The sequence below is a fragment of the Geotrypetes seraphini genome, chromosome 4 (genome assembly GCF_902459505.1).
Source record: "Geotrypetes seraphini chromosome 4, aGeoSer1.1, whole genome shotgun sequence".
NCBI lineage: Eukaryota > Metazoa > Chordata > Amphibia > Gymnophiona > Dermophiidae > Geotrypetes > Geotrypetes seraphini.
Window position 1 is genome coordinate 275,282,854 of NC_047087.1, and position 25,339 is coordinate 275,308,192.

The window sequence follows — 25,339 nt, forward strand, 5'->3', positions numbered from 1 at the left end:
CAACATAGTAGGCAAAAGAACAGTGCCCGACTGTATGACGCAGGACCTACTCTTACTGGAACAATGGTCCATAACTTCCACTGCAGGTAGTTGAGGCCAGCAGCGTGCTAGATTTTAAGAAAAAATGGGATAAGAATGTGGGATCACTTCAAGGAAGAAATTAGGGGGGGTGGGTCATTAGAGTGGGAAGACTTGTTGGGCTGTGGCCTTTTTCTGTCATCATTTCTATGTTTCTATGTCCAGTGGTGAACTGGAGCAGGAGCAGTCATCCTGCACTCCTGCCTTGTATAGAGCCGCTAGAAAATGTCTGCCACGAGTTCATACTGGACTCACTAGCGGTGCTGCACAAGGCAGGAGTGCGGCAGGGTCTTTCCTCAGAAGTGACATGTCAGAGGAAAGGCCCCTATGGGGCTGGCAGCGAGCAACCTGTTTTGAGGCTGTGCTCGGGTAAGGAAGGGAGAGAAGGAGGGAGCAAGGGAATTTGCAGCTCAGGACTGCCGCCTTCTGCCAATTCAGGGCTTGAGGGAGGGAGGGCTTTTCAGCTCAGGACCGCTGCTGCGCTACAGGTTCAAGGTGGGAGGATGGGAATTTGTAGCTGCTTCGGGGCTTGTGGGAGGGAGGGAGGATTTGCAGTTCAGGAAGCTGTCGGGGAACTTTTTTTTTCCCCACCAGCAATTTTTTAGCTGGTTGTGTGAGAATCCCAGTTAACTGAGACCTGGTTAACTGAGATTCTACTGTATACCCCCATTTTATCTGATTTGATGTTATCATGCAATTAGGTATGGATAAGGGAGAGATATAAGAGGGTGGTTGGGGGGAGGAGAATTTGAAACCTTTTTTTTTAATGATGGTTGTGTAAATTTTGGCTGTATTTTCTGTTTTACATACTAATGTTCAATAAAATACTATTTGAGCAAAAAAAAAAATTTTGATGGTTGAACAGAGAAAAAAACCCCAAAACCCCCCAAAACTTACCAATGTTTGGGAGGAAGGGGTATCACTTGGTTTAATGCTAAACCGAGACCCTTCATCATTACTATCCTCTTCAAACAATAGGGAAGCTCTGTGGTGCTTCTTCTGACTACATTATAAAAAAAATGAATATTAATTTTGTAAATCGTATCTACTGTTTATTTAAAAGCACCAATACTCTCCCTTCAATTGACATTGCAAATATGCTGTAAAATAGGGACAGAACTGATTTACTCCTCACTCCCCCTTTTAATCAAAAAGCATTAGGGGTTATCACCAGCCACGGCAGTAAAAACTTCAACACTCATAGGAATTCTATGAGTGTCAGAGTTTTTACCGTCGTGGGTGGCGATAAAAAACACTAATTCAGCTTGATAAAAGGCAAAAAGTTAAAATAAAGCATTAATAGAATAAATTGCAAAAGAACAGGGAAAATTCAAAAACACTAAGGAGTTACCAAATATAATACTTGTGTTAAAATGTAAATGCTAGAAATATTCCATAAGTTAGTAATTGCACCAAATTAATGAAAACCAATTAAAAATGTATGTATAAAGTGCAGAAAGTGCTAAAAAAGTGCTCAGTCACCAACCGATAAGTGCTAGAAAGATTTCATGAACACGGGGGCTATTTAGGGTGATAGCGGAAACAGATATAAGTGCAGGAAATTACATTCTACCGCCTTCTCACTTCATTCTGAAGATAAGTGGTTCATTGATTATATTTTTGTGAACGTAACACTTAAAGCTATTTACATACTGTTTTTGAAGGCTGGATGAGGGACGTTTAACAGTGCCATGATGGTCCCCATATACAACCAGCGCTTGTACTTTTATTAGTATTTTCTAGCACTTATCGATTGATGACTGAGCACTTTATTAGCACTTGCTGCACTTTATACATACATTTTTAATTGTTTTTCATTAATTTGGTGCAATTACTAACTTGTGGAGTATTTCTAGCAGGGAAAATTCAAGCCAGACATTGGGAAGAATATTCCACCAAATCAAATTACTCAAAGAGTGATAAAATCACCATAGCATTTAAACCTGACTGTTCCTCTTGCTTCTCTGGACTTCTAGCTCAGCAGAGCCTATGGCAGTGTGTCTCAAACTTTTTTAGCTCTGGCACACTAAATGGAGCAAATGTTTTTTCGTGGCACATTATAATTGAAATTATAAAATTGCAAAACCAACAAAAAATAAAATTTGAGATTTATTTTTTATTTAATGTTCTTTAAGTTATGTATAGGTAATTGTAACAACAATGAAACTAATGTAGATAGAATAGAATTGCTAATCAATACAATGGATGAGCTTGTTTTTGAGTGCAAATTAACTCAAAACATGGCTGAATAGTCAACAAGCAAACACACATTTCATCATCCACCATCTGCAGTTATTCTCTTTTTTTCAATTTAATTTCTGACAGAGCTGAAAATCCAAGTTCTACAGCGGAAATTTCACCTAAACTCCAAGAAAAAGTCTTCTTGTTTGGCTGACATTGCTGCCTGGATGTCCTGCACTTTTCTCCTCCTCCTTTCTCCATCTCAGTTAATAATACTATCATTGTTCCAATCTCCTCTGCTCACAACCTTGGAGTGGTCTTCAATTCTGACCTCATTTTCTATGTACATTTTCTATGTACATCTATGTACCTGTCACTTTTATCTCTTCAATATCACCAAAATTTGCCCCTTCCACTCTGAACACACTACCCGGACCCTTGTCCAAGCTCTCATAACCTCACGCTTAGATTACTGCAATCTACTTCTAACTGGTATCCCACAGTGTCATCTCTCCCCCTTGCAATCCACTTCTAACTGGTATCCCGCAGTGTCACCTCTCCCCTTTGCAATCTACTTCTAACTGGTATCCCGGAGTGTTGCATCTCCCCCTTACAATCTACTTCTAAATGGTATCCCGCAGTGTCGCTTCTCCCCCTTGCAATTTGTGCAAAACTCTGCTGCTCGACTCATCTTCTACCAACCTCGCTACGCTCATGTCACCTCTCTCAAGTAACTTCACTACTCCCTATCCACCATCACACACAGTTCAAGCTCCTATTGCTGATCTACAAAGTGTGTTTATTTTGCTGCCTCTCAATATTTCTCCTCTCTTCTGATAAACCTTCTAGAGAACTCCGTTCCTCAGATAAGCTGCTCTTATCATTACCCTTCTTCTCTACTGCCAATTTCAGACTTCATTCCTTTCATCTAGCTGCCCCCTATGCCTGGAATAAATTACCCAAGTTTATCCACCAAGCACCTTCCCTTCTTTAAAAGGAGACTAAAAACCCTCCTTTTTGATATAGCCTTCAATCCTTAACCCTACTCCTCTGCCCTCCAACCCAACCAGCTGATTAACCATTCCCCTTAACTGTATCAATGGCATCCTGTTGTCTGTCTTGGCTGTTTAGATTGCAAGCTCTTTCGAGCAGGGACTGTTTTCTTCTTCTTTGTGACTCTGTGCAGTGCTGCATATGTCTGGTAGTGCTATAGAATTAATAGTAGTAGTAGATAAGAAGATCCAAATGGTAACAAAGCCTTGATTGCTTTGTTGCTCAAGTTAGGATAACTACTGCATAAAAAATAAAAATGAAATTATATGCCATTAGTTTTCAAGGACCAATCACATCAAAGAATGATGCTTGTCTATGCAGTTGTATCCTTATGCAGGCAGACACTAATAACATTGACAGACTCTTGCGTACATGATGTACAAGCCATCTATTCTAATGTATACTTATGAAGGGAATTTTTAAAAATAAAGTAAAATTCTGGAATCTCTCACTGTATACCTGGAATCTCGGGGAGACAGTCGTATGTATGCGGTCGGTGTCAGGAGCTGGAAAGCTTGAAGAAGGAAGTCAAGCGACTAGAGGACAAGATACAGGAGCTAGAAGGACTTTACACCACGGAGGACCCAATCAGGACAACTGAAGACTTCATGAGCGAGAGGCACATCGAGGAGGAAGTCAGGGAACTTGAGAAATTCATTGAGGAGGCATACAGAAAGAGGGTGGAAGAGAACGAACTTCAGATGAAAGAAGAAGTTACAGCAACATCGAAGGGAAAGCAAGAAACAGAAGACCACAAAGAAGACACCGCCGGAGGAAAAACGCACGAAGGCGAGAAATTGACCAGTCGATGCCCAGAGGAAGAAAGAGAGAAGCATACCGAGGACATCGACCTGAGTCCGAAGCGAACATTGAAGAAGGGAAGGTCAGCGATCCTAGTGGGGGACTCGATCCTGAGGCATGTGGACAGCCACATAGCAGGAGGGAGAGAGGACCGACTGGTGACCTGCCTCCCGGGAGCGAGAGCCAAGGACATCGTGGACAAAATTGGAAAGATCCTGGAAGGAGCGGAGACGGAAGAGACTACAGTAATGATCCACATCGGGACGAACGATGTCAGCAGGAGGGACTATAGAAGAAACACACTGATAGAACAGTTCAAGATTCTGGGAAGGAAGCTGAAGATGAGGACCCAGAAGATAGCGTTCTCAGAGATCCTACCGGTGCCGAGGGCAGATGTGAAAATGCAAGAGGAACTACAATCAATAAATGCATGGATGAGGAGATGGTGTGAGGAAGAAGGATTCCACTTCGTGAGGAACTGGACGACGTTCTGGGGCAAGAGCAAGCTCTACAGGAGAGATGAACTGCACCTGAGCGCAGCGGGAACTAGACTTCTAACAAACAACATCAAGAGAGGAATAGAACAGGCTTTAAATTAACAAGAAGGGGAAAGCCGACAGTCGACCAAGCGTCGATGATTCGGAAAAAGGTATCTTGTGAAGATACTAAGGAGAAAAAAGGCTGGGATGAAACAAGGGACAAATTACAGGAGTCGACTAACAAAGGAGAGGAGATTAGAAAGATCATAACCAAAGAGAAGAATCTAATGACCGAAGCACAGGGAAAGGAAATGAAGGCAACAAAATTCCAGGAGCTAAATTGCATATATACTAATGCAAGGAGCCTAAGAAACAAAATGGGAGAATTAGAAGCCATGGCCATTGCAGAGAACATAGACATCACTGGAATCTCCGAAACATGGAGGAATGAGGAAAGCAGATGGGATACAGCACTGCCGGGGTACAAACTCTATCGCCAAGACAGATTAGGACAGAAAGGCGGTGGAATAGCACTATACATAAAAGAAAACATACAATCGACAAGAATGGACATAGCAGAGACGGCCAACAAGCTAGAATCGCTATGGGTTAAAATACCAGGAAGGAAAGGGCCTGAAATAAAGATAGGTCTATACTATCGTCCACCCGGACAAACCGGAGAAATCGATGAAGAAATGGAAGCCGAGATGAAGCGAGAATGCAAAAGCGGTAACACAGTTATTATGGGAGACTTCAACTACCCTGGGATAGACTAGAGTCTTGGAAGCTCAAGATGCGCCAGGGAGGCAGACTTTCTGGAGGCTGTACAAGATTGCTTCATGGAGCAGCTTGTTAGAGAACCGACGAAAGGAAATGCCACTCTGGATCTAATCCTAAATGGGCTAAGGGGACCTGCAAAGGAAGTGGAAGTAGTGGGACCGTTGGGAAACAGGGATCATAATATGATCAAGTTCAAGGTGGAAATAGGAATACTGAAAGGAAAGAGAACCATAGCGACAACTTTTAACTTCAGGAAGGGAAACTACGAAGCAATGAGAGGAATGGTAAAGAAGAAACTTAGGAACACTTCCAAAAAATGGCATACGGTAGAACATGCCTGGTCCTTTTTCAAGAATACAGTGAGCGAGGCGCAAAATCTGTATATCCCCAAATTCAGAAAAGGGTGCAACAAGAGTCGAACAAAAGACCCGGCGTGGATAACTAAAATAGTGAAGGAAGCGATAGGCAATAAGAAAAACTCATTCAGAAAATGGAAGAAGGACAAATCTGAGGGAAACTGGAAAGATCACAGAAAGTATCAAAAAGAATGTCACCGTGTGGTTCGAAAAGCCAAAAAAGAGTATGAAGAGAGGCTAGCCAGGGAAGCACGAAATTTCAAGCCGTTCTTTAGATATATTAAAGGGAAACAGCCGGCTAGGGAGGAGGTGGGACCATTGGACGACGGAGACCGGAAGGGAGCGGTGAAGGAAGAGAAAGAGGTCGCAGAAAGACTTAACATGTTCTTTGCATTGGTATTTACAAGCGAAGACACAACCAACATACCGGAACCTGAACAAATCTTCAAGGGAAATCAAGCACAAAAGTTAACATCCATGGAAGTGAGCCTTGATGAAGTGCGCAGGCAGATAGAAAAACTAAAAACTGACAAATCGCCGGGTCCGGATGGAATCTATCCAAGGGTTCTGAAGGAACTAAAGGAGGAAATAGCGGAACTACTGCAGCAAATTTGCAACCTATCTCTGAAAACAGGTGTGATTCCGGAGGATTGGAAGATAGCCAACGTTACGCCCATCTTTAAAAAGGGATCAAGAGGGGACCCGGGAAACTACAGACCGGTGAGTCTGACCTCGGTTCCGGGGAAAATGGCGGAAGCACTGATAAAAGAAAACATCGATGAACATTTTGAAAGAAACGAACTTCTGAAAACCTGCCAACATGGTTTCTGCAGGGGAAGATCGTGCCTGACTAACTTACTGCACTTCTTCGAAGGAATTAACAAACAAATGGACAGAGGAGACCCCATAGACATCATATACCTAGATTTCCAGAAAGCCTTTGACAAGGTGCCTCATGAACGTCTACTCCGGAAACTGAAGAACCATGGGGTGGACGGAGACGTGCATAGATGGATCAGAAACTGGTTAGAAGGTAGGAAACAGAGGGTAGGGGTGAAGGGCCACTACTCAGACTGGAGAAAGGTCACGAGTGGTGTTCCGCAGGGCTCGGTGCTCGGGCCACTGCTTTTTAACATATTCATAAATGATCTAGAAACAGGGACGAAGTGTGAGATAATAAAATTTTCGGACGACACCAAACTATTTAGTAGAGCTCGGACAAAGGAGGACTGCGAAGAATTGCAAAGAGACTTGGACAAACTAGGGGAATGGGCAGAGAGATGGCAGATGAAATTCAATGTTGGGAAGTGTAAAGTATTGCATGTGGGAAGCAAAAACTCGAGGTATAATTATGCGATGGGAGGGATGTTTTTGAATGAGAGTACCCAAGAAAGGGACTTGGGGGTGATGGTGGACATGAAATTGAAGCCGACAGCACAGTGCGCAGCTGCCGCTAAGAGAGCGAATAGAATGCTAGGTATAATCAAGAAAGGTATTACAACCAGAACGAAAGAAGTTATCCTGCCGCTGTATCGGGCAATGGTGCGTCCACATCTTGAGTACTGCGTCCAGTATTGGTCACCGTACCTTAAGAAGGATATGGCATTGCTCGAGAGAGTTCAGAGGAGAGCAACACGACTGATTAAGGGGATGGAAAGCCTTTCATATGCTGAGAGATTGGAAAAACTGGGACTCTTTTCCCTAGAAAAGAGAAGATTAAGAGGGGATATGATAGAGACTTACAAGATCATGAAGGACATAGAGAGAGTAGAGAGGGACAGATTCTTCAAACTTTCAGAAAATAAAAAAACAAGAGGGCATTCGGAAAAGTTGAAAGGAGGCAAATTCAAAACTAATGCTAGGAAGTTCTTCTTTACACAACGTGTGGTGGACACCTGGAATACAATTCCAGAGGAAGTTATAGGGCAGAATACAGTACTGGGGTTTAAGAAAGGTTTGGACAAATTCCTGCTGGAAAAGGGGATAGAGGGGTATAGATAGAAATTTACTGCACAGGTCCTGGACCTGTTGGGCCGCCGCGTTAGCGGACTGCTGGGCGCGATGGACCTCGGGTCTGACCCAGCGGAGGCATTTCTTATGTTCTTATCTCTTCAGGGCACACAATTTGAGAGACACTAGACTATGGCATTCATCTATAACTATACTTTTACTCCTATTTGTATCTCTTGCAACTCATCTAACCCAGTCACTGCAAAGAAAGTCACAAACCAGGGCTCCCTTTGGAACCATTCAAATATAGACCTTAAGTTTAGCCACTAGGTGTCACTGCTGTGCAATGTCTGGGATCTCAAACCCATACAGAGGATTATTTTCGATATGACATCTAAATCCGAGTTTAGACATTTTGGGATGTGTGTCCAAAAATCAGACAAGTGCCACTTTATGCTGTTTTAATGTGTGTCCAAAAATCAGACAAGTGCCACTTTATGCTGTTTTTTGGGGGGGAAATTTATGTTTTGGAAACGAGTCCCATAGTGTGCTAAAGTAGCCACAGCAAAATGCTTCCATCCTCCCCCCCCCCTCAACCCCAACCAGCCTAGAAAATGCTACCCAGAGTCCTGGCCCAGGAAATAAACTTAGGTACCACTGATACTGAGTCACTAGGTTAGCTCCTCTTAATTTCTGCACTCCTTTGTTTGTCCTCCATCTTCGATTCCTCTCCAGACAGCATACTCAGGCTCAAATGCACTAAAACCGTGTTTAATTCCTGTGGGTCGTTGTGGGGCCGACAATTATCCGATTTCAAAATGACGACTAATGTTCAAATGGCATCCTATGCAAATGAATTATGAGAAGGTCTGCCGTAATCTTACTCCATCAGTCATTGGTAAAGTGACTGCGCAGAGACGGCAGAGGAATCTCAAACAGCTGAGTGGCAAGGGAAGCCCCGAAGTAGTCACCTGCCATTGCTCGGGGCAGGAAAATTTTCTTTTTTAATGGGTACAGATGTTGTTCATGTTACCCATGCGCAATATCTGTCCCCATTTTAAAAAAAAAGGTTGTGTTGCTCCCTCCCCTGAAGACAGCCCCCCCCCAAAAAAAAAAAGAGCGAGGCAAGAGGGATGTCCAGTCCCTTCTGCCTCAACCTGGAACCCCTGCCCACAAAATGGCAAGCATTCCCATTCCCAGTGCATTCAAGGTCTAAGGCCTCAACTGGCTCAAGTGCCTATGACAGCTAGGTTTTTGAGTTGATCAGAGCCTTAGGCTCAGATGCTTAAGGCCTCTATCCTTAGCCAATCAAGGGCTTTAGGCCCCTTCCAGTGTATCCCAGGATGTACCAGGAAGGGGAAGGTCTGCCATTTTGGAGAGGCAGGACTACTGGCAGGAGGGACTGGGCATCCCTTCTGCTGTCTTCTTCATTATAAGGTACAGGGGCGGGTTAGGAGATGTGTGTGTGTGTGTGGGGGGGGGGTCTGGGTGGCTGAGGCAGGAGAGAATGGGCATCCCTCCTGCTGACGATCTTGTTGGTGGGGGTGGAGTCCAGGTGGCCATGATCTTTGGAGGGAGAGCATCCCTCCCGACACTCTTTTTTTGGGGGGGGCTGTCATGGCTGACAATAGTGGTGCACAATATGGCAGACCTGTCAGTAATTTCGGGTCATTAGTAGTCGTTGCTAGATTTAGTGCATGCCTAAACGATGTTAGGGCATCAATTGGATGCTTGTTTTAATATTAATGAGTCATAGGCTGCAACAAATGCACGGAAAAGAACAAGGTGATTACTGTGTACATCGATCGGTAAATTACATCCAAAGCTAAACCGGTTCAAATGGTTTAGTGACCATCGTTAGATGCCTGGTAAGTTTTAGTGCATCCAGGCCTCAGAGCTTTGGGGGTTTTTTTTTACTTTCACAATTGACTCTAAGCAGTTATGAGCACACCAAACTAAATGTCTGAGGTTTAAGTAGAGCAGACCTTCTTCAAAATGCTGAGTAACGATGTTCTAATCATGTGCACCTGATGTGATACAACTGTGTATTTTAGCCACTTTATGTGGGAGGATATATGGAGGTGTCCTAATTTATTCCTCAGTTAGAATGCACATTTTCGTGGATATCTTTTATTTCATGAGTAAACCAAGGAAAATTTTAGTTGTTTCCTGCAATTACATCATTTTCTTTTTCAGAGATAATTTTTAAAAAAGATTTGATATCAATATGTGAACATTTCTTAAGAAAGAACTGAATATTTCATGGAGTGACCTAATTTTTTTCACATGACTGTTTGCAGCTCTAGTCTGCATAGAGATGCTGCAATGACTGCTAGAGACTCTGAATACTCATTGTTGATGTGAGGTCAAATGGCAGTGGGCAATACTGGAACTGATATTTCCCTACTCTGAATCTCAGATACTTCCGTGACTTGGATATGCCTGTATATAGATATAGGAAAACTGGTACTACAAAGTTTCACTGAAGGACAGGGAGCATCAAAAACAACAAATTGGAACAGATGACCTGGATGAAGAGATCTTTATTAAACGTATAATATAATCTAGTATTTTTGCTCAAAGAAATAGGATGATACTGGGCCCTAAGTTGTCTGTGTTTCAGCCAGAGGGCTTTATTCAAGGGTCCTTAAACACTGAGATAACATGAAGAATTAGACTTGAGATTTGAAAGAGAAATATAAAAATTATGAATGTTATGAAGTGCACAGGACCGCTTTGGGCTAAATATGTGAAGTGAAAATGTGAATATATCTAAATGATAACTGTGAATGCTTATCAGTAGTGATGAATGAAATTGAAGGAACTGCGACTAATGCATATGCTCAAAAATTATTATTATTTTTTTTTACTGAGCTCCAAAGGCTACTCAGTTTTGGCACTGTAGAATAATGTGACCTAGCTTGCATGGCTGATTAATACTGTTCATCAGTGGGATAAAAAGGTCATATTTCCTTCAGCCCCCTCTCGTCTAGAAAATTTAAATTTAAAGAATGGGGGCAGCACTGTTACTTTAATCCTGTTTAGAAGGAGATCTGCTGCTTTAATCAACATTCACCCTAACAAATGAATTGTGAATAATGTAAATGTTAATTAATCTCTTTTCACCTGTCCTTAGTGATTGCAAATAAATCATCTTCCTCATCTTCACTGAACAGACTTGTCTTTTTCACAACTTTTCCACTCTGATCTTCAGCAATTCCAGCTTTTGTAACCTCCTTTTTCTCTATTTGTTCAGTGGTTGTTTTAGCTTGTTCTGTACTGTTCCAGTGATCCTGCATAAATCACAGAAATTTTCTTAACATTACATTTCTTAAATTTGAGGCAATTACTTTCTTTCATATTTTAACTTTACTAATAAAGCTCTCAGTAACCATTTTGTTGCACCCTTGGTCATCAAAAGAAATGTATATTTCAGGACTCTTGCTCAAATTTAATTCTACACATACAAACCTTTGCTATTTGGCTGTAACCAAGGCATATTACAGTAATAAGAATGGTACGAAATAGAGGCATATTGGAGAAATTCCATAGATGTTCCCAATGCATAAAAGGGCTTCTTATAAAAGTAGCCCTTAGCTCATAGCCCAAAAGTTACATGTTGGTGTTTTTTGAGGTGGAGGTGTGACATTCTTTATAAAATACTTGCAGTCACAAAGATTATACATATGTACAGTTACGCTGCTCTCTGAATGGCCGCTGCCAATTCTTGCGGGATGAGAACTGGCGGCGGTCATTTAGAGAGCAGCGCGGGGCCGAGCAGGAAGCACGAAAAGCTCGGCCCTGTCGGGTGTGCCGCTGGCCACAAAATGGGAACCAGGGACAGAGAGGCTCAGCACGGGGCAGGGCGCGGAAAGATTGTGATGTATCCATGTCCTAAGATGTGGGGCAAACCTCCAGATCTTTTAAAGTTCTATTTGGGGAACATCGTAGCTGTTTATCCTGCATGAAAATGGATGAACCATTGGTACCCCACTGCACATCCTTGAACCATCCTCCTAATGTGTTGAAATGTTTTGTCATTGATCATGTGCCACCGATGACCAGAGTGGGGAATAGGAAACTAGCCCTTCTCAAGAAAGAACAATGGATATACCGCTTACATACAGAGGAACCTAATGGTTTGAACCTCAAGATTGAATGGCAATTCTTTTTTTAATATAGCACAACACACCCAAGCCAATATGAGAAAAATAACAATATCAAAACCACACTCTCATAAAAGTTTTCAGCATAGTAACACAAAAACCATGTGAAACCTACAGAGCTATCCGCAAATGGTGATGGAATTCTTTTTTTAATAACACCATGAACAATAGCCCCTAATTAATCAGGAATTCACGTCTTGATTAGTTTACTCTTGTTTATAATATTATGAACATCAGTTCTTAATTCATTAAGAGTATATATGTTCTGATTAGCACAAATGTTTAATCATTGTGCAAAGTCGGCAGTTAACGCTCTGACTAATAGATTAGCTGAACAGCTGAGCCAGTAATGTCACTTTTTTACACCACTGAAGCTTTTAAAACTGAGACTATGCTGCCGTTGCGGCCATCTTTGCTGCTGTGATTGAGCACTGACGTTGCATGCCGACCAGCAGTAAGTTGAACTTGTACCAGACTGTTACATGAAGTTTAGACCATTACTGAGCTTATTTTTTGGATTTATTATAGAAGAATACGCTTCATCTTCCTATCCTCCCCCTGGCACAGCCAATAGTGAAACGCTGGTCACTATTGTCGGAGAAGGAAGACTTGAATATTCAGCTCTGCACAAGTTAATAAGCTGTATATCCAGAGTTTTATATGAACTGTGACTGTTTTCAAAGCAAAACTGCATATTAAGTTAAGCTAGAGTCTCAAGACGCTTTTTAAGATTTATAAGAACTTACATTAGCTTAACAAGAAGGTTTTTTACAAGCCTTTGTAGTGCTTACCCTTTCTAGTCTTTCAGCAAGACCTGTTCTGGCTGAAGACAGGGATCTGAGCTTTTTTCTCCTTGTAATAAGGATTGCTATGGTACATAATTATTTTTTGTTTTTTGGTGTTTCAATAATTCTAAGAGAATAGAGCAGGTATTTTTTGAAGCATTGAATTGAACCTTCTCAACTGCATAATTTTGATAGGATTAAGTGACTAGACCAAGGGTCACAAGGAGCAGTGTAGGATTTGAACCCACAACCCCAGGAACTGTAGCTCTAACCACTGCACCACACGATCTTTTATATTCAGGGTTTTTTTTTTCCCCAAAGAGGTCAAGGCAGAGGACTTTAAAATATGCAATGTCACCTCAGTAAAAACTATAGAAAAATAGATAAATATAGTACAAAATGTGTAGACAGCAGATATATAAATTCTCAAAACGGACACATTTCAATAACTACCTATTTTTTGCTCCATAAGATGCACTTTTTCCCCCAAAAAAGTGGGTGGAAAAAAAGGGTGGTACTATGGAACAAATACCCAAACATAGAAATAGACGGCAGATAAGGGCCACAGCCCATCTAGTCTGCCCACCCCAATGACCCTCTCCTACCTTTCTCTGTGAATAGATCCCATGTGTCTATCCCATTTGGCCTTAAAATCAGGCACGCTACTGGCCTCAATAACCTGAAGTGGAAGACTATTCCAGCGATCAACCACCCTTTCAGTGAAAAAGAATTTCCTGGTGTCCCCGTGCAGTTTCCCGCTCCTGATTTTCCACGGATGCCCCCTTGTTGCCGCGGGACCCTTGAAAAAGAAGATATCTTCTTCCACCTCAATGCGGCCTGTGAGATACTTGAATGTCTCGATCATGTCACCCCTCTCTCTGCGTTTCTCGAGTGAGTACAGCTGCAACTTATCCAGCCGTTCCTCGTACGGGAGATCCTTGAGTCCCGAGACCATCCGGGTGGCCATTCTCTGGACCGACTCCAGTCTCAGCACATCCTTACGGTAATGCGGCCTCCAGAATTGCACACAGTATTCCAGGTGGGGCCTCACCATGGATCTATACAATGGCATAATGACTTCAGGCTTACGGCTGAATAAACTCCTGCATATGCAACCTATGATTTGCCTTGCCTTGGATGAAGCTTGCTCCACTTGATTGGCAGTCTTCATGTTCTCACTGACGATCACCCCTAAGTCTCGTTCTGCTTCAGTTCTTTTTAGGATCTCGCCATTAAGGGTGTAAGTCTTGCATGGATTTTGGCTGCCCAGGTGCATGACTTTGCATTTTTTGGCATTGAAGCTGAGTTGCCAGGACCTAGACCAGCGCTCCAGTAGGAGTAGGTCGTGCATCATGTTGTCGGACATTGAATTTTTATGTCTGTTGTGCTTTTGCCCACTACATTGCTTAGTTTGGCGTCATCAGCGAATAATGTTATTTTACCTCGTAGCCCTTCTGCCAAGTCTCTTATAAAGATGTTGAATAGGATCGGGCCCAGGACCGAGCCCTGCGGCACTCCACTGATTACCTCCGTCATTTCGGAGGGGGTGCCGTTCACCACTACCCTCTGAAGCCTACCTCCAAGCCAGTTCCCAACCCATTTCGTCATGTGTCGCCCAATCCTATAGAACTCATCTTGCTCAGCAACCTGCGGTGTGGTAGGCTATCGAATGCTTTACTGAAGTCCAGGTATACGATGTCCAGGGATTCCCCAACCCCCCAGCCCCTCCCCGATTACCTTATGTAAATCAGGGTTTCGCAATCGTCGCTACTGTTACTCGTCGCTCACTTGCTGCCACAAGTAGAGGAAGGGAAAGGCCAGGCGGGTGCAGCGATTGCACGCCACTGGCCCAGAAGCCTTACCCTCGACGGACCTTCTCTCCGACGTCAGAACTGACGTCGGGCGTAAGACTTTTGGGCCGATGATGTGCAATCACTGCATCCGCCTAGCCCTTCCTAGCAATCTGTTCCATTCGGAGGGCGTGAAGCGCTGCTGCCTCCCTCGCTCTTGGGCCGCAGTGAGACCATGGCTTGCAGTGCCACGCTAACTGGAGTTTGACCTGCTGCTGAGCCAGGCGTCGTCCCCTGCCTGCTACTGCTGCTTCGTCCCGCCTTGAGCCCTCACCCTTTGGCGACGTGTCTTCACAACAGCGGGAGGTAATTAAATCCAGCAGGTGGGCAGGCTTGGGGGGGCGGGAAGAGGACAAAGGCTGGAAGGCAGTGAGGGGAACATAGGAGGGAGGGAGAAGGGGCAATTTATGGGCCTGAGGAAGGAAAGAAAGAGAGAAAGAAAGAAAGAGATCACCAGACAATTTGGGGGGGGGGGGACTTGGAAGGAAGAGGACAAAGGCTGGAAGTCATTGAGGGGGACATAGGAAGGAGGGAGGAAGGGTCAATTGTTGGGCCTGAGAAAGGAAAGAAAGAAATTACCAGACAACAAAGGCAGGAAAAATGATTTTATTATCAATTTAGTGATCAAAATGTGTCAGTTTTGATAATTTATATCTGCTGTCTATATTTTGCACTATATTTGTCTATTTTTCTATAGTTGTTTGTTACTGAGGTGACATTGCATATTTTAAAAAGTCATCTGCCTTGACATCTGTGCCCTGTCCTTGCCTGCCCTGTCCCTGCCTTGTGCCCTGTCCCAGCCTACCACCAGAGGGGGAATAGGGTACACAGCCTGGCAGGGAGGGGGGGACGGGGTGCAGAGCCTGGCAAGGAGTGTGGGGTTGGATGCAGAGCTTGGCAGGGAGAATTTGGTTCAGAATGGTTTTTTTTCTTGTTTTTCTCCTCTAAATCTAGGGTGCGTCTTATGGAGCGAAAAATACAGTAAATTGAAAATAAAATCATTTTTCCTATCTTTGTTGTCTGGTGATTTCATGAGACTCCATGTGCATCCAATATTTCTTCCTGCCTCCTGCATGCATCATCTCCTGTGGACCTCATTTCCTTCCCCAATCAACATTTCTCTGTCCCTCCATGAGTCCAACTTTTCTTTCTCTCTCCTCCACCCCTATTGGCAACATGTCTCCCTCTCTCTCTCACTCCCACCCTTTCTACTCCCACATCCAACATTTCTCCCTCTCTCATCCCCTGAAGCATATGTGAAATTTTTCACCACTGCCCACCAGCCCCATGCCCATTTCTCCTTTTATCATCCCTCTCCAATATCATGCCATATCTCTGCCTCCATCACTATGTCCAATATTCCTCCACCTTGCATCCCCTTCAATCTGTCCCTCTGTTCCCTCTCCACAACCATATCTAAAATTTCTCCCTTTCATCCTTCTCTCGCCCATTAATCTCTACGCCCAATTTCCCTCTTTCTTCCATTCCCATGTCTTTCCCTCTCACTCCACACTTATATCCAATAATTCTCTTTTCCTGTTCCCACACCCACCGGCAGCATCTCTTTCCCTCCCTTCCTAACCCCCAGCCCATGCAGCATCTGTCCTTCCCACCCACCCCTGCAGCGTCTGTCCTTTCCTTATTCCCAACTCCAGCCCCCACTCCTCTGAAGTGGATCCGATATCTCCCCAGTTACCAATTCCCCTACCTATCAGCTCCCTGCCACTGCATTTTAAAATCTTCAGGCAGCCGGAGGCGCAACAAAGTCAGCCTCCCGCCTACTGCCTCAGATGTATTCTTTCTACAGTGTTCTTCTATATCTATCATTCTAATTATTTTACATCATTATGTTATAACATGCATATTGGGCTCACAAACCATCTTATTTAGATTTATAAAGTGATAAGAAATTAAAAATGGGTGTCAGGTTGATGGAGGTTTGGGAAAGAGAAAGCTGCAGCTCATGAAAAATCACCACAGAAAAAGCAAAACCAACCAAACAAACAAAAAACAACCCAGACTTGTTTTTCCTGTTTAGTTTGGATAGGTATCCTTAAAAACACAGCACACTCAAAATGATTGTAAATCCAAGGCAGACCCCTGACTTCTCATTTACCTCATCATCACTGCTGAACAATACATTTGATGCCAATGGCTTTTTGGCAGACTGTGTCATTTTTTTATCAGGTGGTTTTATATTTGTTAATTGCTTCTTAGCTGGCACAGCATTAAAAAGACTGTCCTGGAAAAAAAAAAAAATCAAATAGCAAGTTAATATAAAATTAAGCTCAAATGTGCTGAGCTACATTAAAGGACTAGATTTAATAAATAATTGGCAGTCGTGAAGTTTCTTAAAACTTAAAAATGACAGCACACTTTTCATGCTGTCCGTACCGGGCTCTGTGGATGACATCACCCATATGTGAGAATATGCTGCCTGCTTGTCCTAGGATAAGAATTTATACATGCTTATCCTCATAGAAAAAAACAACACGCAAATCAATAAAGGGGGAAATTCTATAAACGGTGCCTAAACTTAGGAGCCTGATTTAAATGACAACAAAAAAAATGGGGAGACCCAATGATCCACAGTGAAAACAATCCATCGATGAAATCAAAAACAAAAACTGTGGATACAGATGTTCTGGAGATAATTCATTAAACACTGACATATAAAACCATGAAAATTCAATTAAAAAAGTACAATGATAAAAAATACTGTGATAAAAATCCAACCGGATCCTACACATTTAAATGACAAACACCGTTTCAAATGACAATTAACATTAATTTTAAAGCACCTACTGGCACCTGTGCCTAATGCCACTATGGACGTGACTAACACCGGAAGTGGTGTTAGACGCCATAAAGCACCTATGTAGGCACGATTTATGGCAAATATTGATGTTGGAAATGTAGGCCTAGAAAACTCTGGTCTACATTTCCAGTGCCTATCTTTCCTGGAGGCGTTATTCTTTATACCGTGCCATCGCGTGATTGACACTCAATCAGTAGCCGCTTTTTAGGTGGCTGACAATATTGGCGCAGTATAGAGAATCTGGGCCATAGAGCCTATAATAAGTTCTTCTACTGGAAGCTAGCATTTACCTCTTCATCTTCATCAAAGAGGGAAGGTGTATTTATTGTCCTTGCTGGTAGTAATGACTCATCTTTTGATTTAGGTGCATTTAGTTTTGGAGAAAACAAATCTTGCTGTAATCAAACAGAAAGTGTTTAACAAGACAATACATTATATCAGATTTAGTATAAAACCTGAATATTCACGAATGTGTTTTGCTATTTTTAACATAATAGCAAAAAGAGACAAAATGCTCCCTATCTTATAGAGTGCATCAATTCAAGTGTCATTTATGAGATAAAGCATCAGAGGCTGAAACAGCATATGAATTGTAACTTATCTTCTGGCAGGAAACGTTATGAAGTCCTTCTACTAAAGGGCGTTAAGCCCTAATGCACACTTGCTACAGAAATAAAGCAGACTACCACAAACACATTTTATGTATTTATTGACAATTATGTCATTTTATAATTTAAAGTTTTTATGTGTCCCCTGAAGAAGGCAAATCCCATTGCTGAAACTTGGATCCTTGTTGGGACCTACACAAAGAGTTATTTTAGACTGGAATTGATATCTTTCTTGCCTTTTGTTCTCTGGACTTTGACATTGTATAAGGCAGGGGTCTCAAAGTCCCTCCTTGAGGGCCGCAATCCAGTCGGGATTTCCAGTTCAGGATTTCCCCAAAGAATATGCATGAGATCTATTAGCATGCAATGAAAGCAGTGCATGCAAATAGATCTCATGCATATTCATTGGGGAAATCCTGAAAACCTGACTGGATTGCGGCCCTCGAGGAGGGACTTTGACATCCCTGCTATAAGGCAAGATTTTTCCCTCCTTTCTTCTGGATTTTGCCTGTTTGCACATGATAACTTGCACATTAGCCATTTTTCACCAAAATATTGTTTTGGAGGCATGCCATGAGTGGAGAAAGGCATCAAAGCGTTAACTACCTTTATGGCAAAAAACGTACGGAGCCTAGGAATTACTCTTGACTCAAACCTATCACACTCCAAACACATCTCACAAGTAATCTCTTCATTCTTCTACTACTTCCCCCAGTTCTAAAAGATAAGAAACTACTTCACGGAATAAGACTTCAACCAACTACTCTATGCCTTTGAGCTTACATGCCTGGATTACTGTTAACACTTTATTCAACGATCTTACAGCAAAAAACACAATCAACTACAGTGAGTTCAAAATGCAGCAATAAGACTACTGAAAAACATACAAGCTCATGACCCAGTCTCTCCAGCACTGATATCGGCCCACTAGCTACCCATAACCAAATGCTACATTTTCAAAGGCCTAGTGTTGGCATATAAATCCCTCTATAACATGACACCCAAATAATTCTCAAATTTCCTCTCTACATCCCAAAAAGAATGCTATGTTCCCAGGATGAAATACACCTACATACACCATGAGGACACTCCCTCCAACTCCAGACTATCTGGGAACGATCCTATTCCCATTTCTTACCAAACCTCTAGAACAGCCTACCTCCTCTATCAGAGTCCTTAAAGGACTTAACTTTAGAAAAGCTTTAAAAACCTACCTTTTTGCTTAGTCACTCCCTCAATCCTTCACAGCATAAGTAAGTAATCCTATATGACGATATATTGCAACATACTGTATGTAAACCCTATATTGTAACACTATGCATGTAAACTGTAACCTGTTCTGAGCTCTTTGGGGAGCATGGGAATAAATCTAAATACTGTACAGTTATGCAGAATTCCACCAGGAGTAACAGTGGATTAAAAACTGGCTGGAGCATAGGAAACAGAGAGTGGGGGTAAAAGGACAATATTCGGACTGGAAGAGCATCACTAGTGGGTTACCGCAGGGCTCGGTGCTTGGACCCGTACTCTTTAACATCTTTATAAATGATTTGGACATAGGTATGACGAGCAAGGTGATTAAATTTGTGGACAATACGAAGCTATTCAGAGTAGTGAAGACACAGGGGGATTGCGAAGATCTGCAATGTGACATAATCGGGCTCGAGGAATGGGCATCGACATGGCAGATGAGGTTCAACGTGGATAAATGTAAAGTGATGCATGTCGGTAACAAAAATCTCATGCACAAATACAGGGTGTCTGGGGAGGTACATGGAGAGACCTCCCAGGAAAGAGACTTGGGAGTTCTGATTGACAAGTCGATGAAGCCATCCACACAATGTGTTGCGGCGGTGAAATAAATGCACACTAAAACCCTCACCCCTCACTGGACTCCCTCTTGGCTGTCTTCTCCCCCAACTCACATTCAGACACACACACATTCATTCAAATAAATCACATGCTTGCTCTGCTTTGGGAAAGTCACATGTTTTCCTATACACACACATAATCAGTTATATAACAAAATATCTTTCTGTGCATTAGTAACAAGCATATGTATGGTGTATCTTTCTTCTATCTCTGTAATAACAAGCCTAATCCTATGAAATATACTTTTTAAGCAACCACTTGGCTATTATTGTTATTAATTTTACTTCCCGCTGCTCCTCTGAGGTCTGAACCCAGGACCTCTCGGAACACCCACAAGACTAGCTAAATACATACTTTAAACACAAAAGATTATAAAAAAGATTACATTTCCTAGACTGACATTTGGGGAGCTGCTCGTCAGATTATAGCAGTGTGCTCAGAAAGGAAACTCCAGATTTCAGCAATGTTGTATAGAAAGAATCAACAAGTTTTGGTGGTTTGTTGGATACGTGAAGGATAGAGACAATTCAAAGATGACCCCGAGGTTGTGAGCCGACAAGACAGGGAGGCTGAGACTATCATTCACCAAAACAGAGAATGTGAGAAGAGGCAGATTTAGGAGGAAAGATAAGGAATTCAGTCTTGACCATGGCGGCGAAACATCCATGTAGCAATGTCAGACAGGCAGACCAAGACTTGGGCCTTGATTGCTATAGAAATTTTGGCCATTGAGAAGTAGATTTGCGAATCATCAGCATAGAGATCGTACCGGAAGGCATGGGAGGAGATTAGAGCGCCAAGGGCTGCAGTTTTTGTTTTTTTTTAATTGAAGGGCATAGCCCTGTCTCACTATTTGTAGTACTACTACTACTGCTATTTATTATTTCTATAGAACTACCAGATAAAAGCAGCGCTATACATTAAATACTTAAGAGACTATCCCTGATCAAAAGAGCTTACAATCTAATTAAGATAGACACACAGGACAAACGGTGAATATATGCATACTGTTCAGATAGGGATTTACAAGGGGTCTGATGAGACGGATAGGGTAGGGGACTATAGCGGGAATGGCACAGATATTGGTGTTTTACAAGTTGTTGGGGTTAAGATTTAAATGCAGTTTCCAAAAAGCAGACCTTTCTGGAAAGAACTTTTAAGTTTCAAGCTGCCAGACAGCAAACCTGGCTAGGCAACTTCACCGACAAAGTCAGGCAGACCTATGGCGCCTTTCGGAAAGAAATTAATAGATTTATATCCCAGCCAGATAACCCCCCCCATCCTAAAACCTTTCTCTTTATGCTGATACTACACTTCTTCACAAATGTATTCTGTTCTTCTCTCGACTATTCAGTGTCTTCCTCACCAATTGTACTCTGTAACTCGCTGACCATCCAGCCCCTTTGATGTAAAATGCTTAAGATTATACTGTAACCTATTTGTAACCTGTAAACACTGATTACTCAGCGACCTGTTCTCACCTTGTAATTCGCTGATTGTACAGCTCTCTTTCACTGTAAACTGCCTAGAAGTCGCAAGATTATGGCGGTATAGAAAAAATAAAGTTATTATTATTATTTAACCTGGATTTGAATACTGCCAGGGAGGGAGTCTCACTGAGTCAGGCAGGTTGTTCCAGGCATACATCACAGCAAGGTAGAAGGGATGGAATCGGGAGTTGGCAGTAGAGAAGGGTACCAACAAGAAAGACACCCTACGGCGTTCTCAGGGCGGACTGCAGGAAGAGATAAGAGAGGAGAGGAGCTGCACAGTGAATACACTTGTAGGTCAGTAAGAAGAGTTTGAACCATATGTGGAAATGGACAGGGAGCCAGTGAAGTAACCTGAGAGGGGTAATGTGAGCATAACAACCCTGGTGAAATACAAGACGTGCAGCAGGGCTCTGAACAGATTGAAGGTGAGAGAGATGGCTAAGTGGAAGACCTACGAGAAGCACATTACAGTAACTCGGGATTTTAGCAATGTTGTAAAGAAAGAATTGACAAGTTTTGGCAGTCTGCGAAGAGAGGGAAAGAGATGAGTCGAAGATGACCCTGAGATTGTAAGCTGATGAGACAGGAAGGATGAGAGCATTATCCACTGAAATAGAGAATGGGGAGAGGTAGATTTAGGAGGAAAGATAAGGAGTTCAGTCTTGGACATTTAATTTTAGGTGACGGCAAGACATCCAGGTGGCAATGTCAAACCTGGGCCTGGATTCCTGTAGAAATTTCAGGCATAGAGAGGTAGATTTGCGTGTTGTCTGCATAGAGGTGGTACTGGAATGTTGTGAAAGGAGATTAGAGCACCAAGTGTAGATGAAGAAGTCCTAGGACAGAGCCCTGAGGTACTCCGACTAATAATGGAATAACAGAAGAGGAGGATCTTCCAGAGCTTATGCTAAAAGTGCAATGGGAAAGATAGAACCCAATGATTGATTATTATAAGGGTCCATTGGCTGTAAAAATGAGTGAGATGACCTCCTATAGGGAGAGTGTGAAGGAGAAGGAGAGACATGCTGGCTAGGTTTCCTAGTATAGAGTCAAAAGGATTGCTGGAACTTCTGTTGAGTTTGGGGTTGAATTTTTTTGAGTGCTCTGTTGACTTTTTTCCCACCTAACATAAGTTAATTAATAATAAGACAAACTTATCAGCCAAAGGTATTGCACCGTCTAAGAGTGGGGGATTAGTGTATATATAGTTATTGTTTATTAGTCCGCTTGGTCAGACAAATTCCTATTTATTGCTAGATTTAGAAGGGACCAGGGGGATCTCAGAACAGGGCCAAAATGTATCCAGATTACAGAAACATCAAGTCGTTATCTGGATAAATCAATTCATTTAGAATTACTATTTGTGCAGTATGCTAATTTGATCTGATAGAGTCACCAATATTGGGCATAAATCTGTTCTTTACATTGCTCTGAATACTGCCCTCATAGCATGCATCATAAACAAATTACTTTAACACAATGCTAGTGTTAAAATATGATTTGCACAAGCCTACCTCAGAATCTTCCTCATCAGAGAAGAGACCTCTAGTTTGTTTCACAGGGTTAGGAACAGAGAGAGGTTTGACATGTTGAGGAGCTTGCTCAATCTAAACAAAACAAATACTGCCATCAGTGTTACTGTATCAAAGGTGTCTTTAATCTAAGCTTACTCTGCCATATTAACCAATATAGCGGGAAAGTTACTAACATATTTTAGGGGACTAATACACATTGTTTTGCCAAGCATTGTATATTAAATGACAAAATCATGCATTATTTGCCATTAACCCATGATTTAAAATTTTTTTTTTTTTTTAACCACAACACACATTTACAATGCCGGTTCACGGGAGGAGGGGGGCTGACAGCTGCAGAAGTCTGTCAATTCAAGGAGGGGGGCACCAATGGTGGGAGGGGGCAGTGGAGGATCACTATCGGGAGGGAGAGTGGTAGGAATGCTTGACACTACAGAATGACACAATGATAAAATTCATCACTGTTCCTGTCCACGCAGATAACTACGGGAAACAATTCCGTGTTATTCTTTAGTGTATCTCAACCCCAGTCTTTATACACCAGCATTCTTTACTTGAGGGTCAATGGTTGTGCCCATTCATACTGATTCTTCCCTTTCTCCTTAAAGAATGACATGGAGATGGCTTCCCGTGATTATCCACGGGGACAGGAACAGTGATGAATTTTGTCACCGTGTCATTCTCTACCTGACAACACAGAAAAGGTAAGGTGGAATATAATAAGCCCTCAGTTTATACTCAAGTGGAAGATTAGGGTTGTATCTTTTTGGTTAATCCATGGAGGAGTCTATATAGTAGGTGTTCAATCTGTACCCACAAACTGGATCTTGCAGAAAGCTACACACATTGGTTTTCTGTTCCTCCTACATAGCCGAGGTACACAGAGCCCCCTACAGTTGAGTCCAAAAGCAACTGAACATCACTGCATGTGTTCTGCACTTTCGCCAAAAATTGATACTGGGTGAGATTTTTTGCTCAATTGCTGGACCCACATCGATTCCCCAGCCCTAGAGGACCTGGAGGGGGCGAAGCCCAAAGCTCCCACTCTCTCCCTATTTGTGCCAGCAGTCTGGCATAATCCACACATGAATTCATCTGATCAGAGGCTGAGGAGTCCATCCTTAATGTTTTTTTGCAAAATTGAGGGGTTAAAAAGCAGAAAAAAGAAGCTGTAAAAAAGATCAAGGTCGAGGCTGAGACCGGAGCCGAAGCCAGGGCTGTTCCACAGCAAAAAGTTCAGCCTTGCGGGCCCGACGACTCTGAAAAGCAGGGCACGGTTCTGAAAAGTCGCACACCTGGGACAAGCGTCGGTCGGATGGTCAGCCCCCCAGGCACAAGATACACCACTGAGGCGGGTTGGTGATGGACCGCACTGGGTGCACTTTTTAAATCTGGTAAGAGGCCGGGACATAGGAAAAACAGGCTGCAGCCGATCGAGGCCCAGCGGCCACGGTAACCCAGAAGTCCCCGGATGCCAGGTCCGAACGGATGTTATACTTTTTTTTTTGACGAACAACGAAGGCAAAAAGGCGCACAGCGACTCCCAGTACAAAACAAAGAAGCCGCGGTGCTAGAAAGGCACAGAACACATGGAGAGAAAAACGACAAGGCTTTCTGGCTCCGCGGAAAACTAAGAACTGAAGACCACGAGGAGGGGATGCGCCCTCTAGTGGAGCAGGAAGGCACACACGTGTGGTGCAGCACCAGCAAAGTTGAAATCTTCAATCAAGTTTGCTTGAAAAGCTGTCCGCATCGGGGCTCCGTGGATGACGTCACCCACATGTAGAGAATATGCTGCCTGCTTGTCCTGGGATAAAAATTGTACCAAAAACGGTCCATGGAGACTATTTGAAAAAATTAAAAAACGTTGAAATAGGAGTTTTGGAGGTGGGAGACCTGAACCCTACCCCCAGAAATTGCCAAAAATGATGTTTTTAGAAACCCCCCCTTTTCCCATAGGAAATAATGGGACTGTACTCACAGTCTCAGCCATGTCTGCTTGTCAGCTCTGTCTCTACAGCTGAAGTGAAGGGAAAGGAATTTCTGCCTCAAATTTTATCCAAACAGTCCAATCTTCAGGATCTTCTGGCTGCCAGTTGGACAGGCCCTGACTGAAACCTCCGTCCCCTTGGAACCTCGACACGAAGGTAAAGAATAGGGCAGGTAGTTTCGAAGAGTCAGGAAGAAGATAGGAGGAGTTCGTGATGTTAAGACTTATTCAGGGATTTCTTGAAGAGTATGGTTTCTATTTCTTTTCTGAATAACTTGTAGTCTGTGGTTATTGTCAGTAGTTTGGAGATTTGGTTATCTAGTTTTGCTGCTTGGGTGTCTAGGAGGCCGTCGTAAAGTTTTTTCCATTTAACTTCTTTGATTGGTGGGTGTGTGAATGGGTTGTGAGTTTTTCTATGTCTGGTTGAGGTATTATGGATGAGTTGGTTGTTCAGGTAGGTTGGGCTGTCTCCGTTAATAGTTTTAAATAGTATGCAGTAGAATTTGAATAGTATTCTTTCCTGGATTGGGAGCCAGTGTGAGTT

General features: G+C 42.7%; 1 protein-coding gene across 6 annotated transcripts in view; it reads right to left on the reverse strand.

Annotated features, from left to right (window-relative positions):
• LOC117359122 (WASH complex subunit 2A-like) overlaps window positions 1-25,339 on the reverse strand; it is a 151,786-nt gene that overhangs the window by 70,198 nt on the left and 56,249 nt on the right. For all 6 annotated transcript variants that reach the window (XM_033941320.1, XM_033941319.1, XM_033941315.1 and 3 more), the window contains exons 16-20: window positions 22,785-22,877; window positions 17,588-17,692; window positions 16,596-16,721; window positions 10,805-10,971; window positions 976-1,081 (exon numbers count right to left, since the gene is read on the reverse strand). In XM_033941320.1, coding sequence (XP_033797211.1) covers window positions 976-1,081; window positions 10,805-10,971; window positions 16,596-16,721; window positions 17,588-17,692; window positions 22,785-22,877 — 597 coding nt within the window. The remainder of the gene's footprint in view (window positions 1-975; window positions 1,082-10,804; window positions 10,972-16,595; window positions 16,722-17,587; window positions 17,693-22,784; window positions 22,878-25,339) is intronic.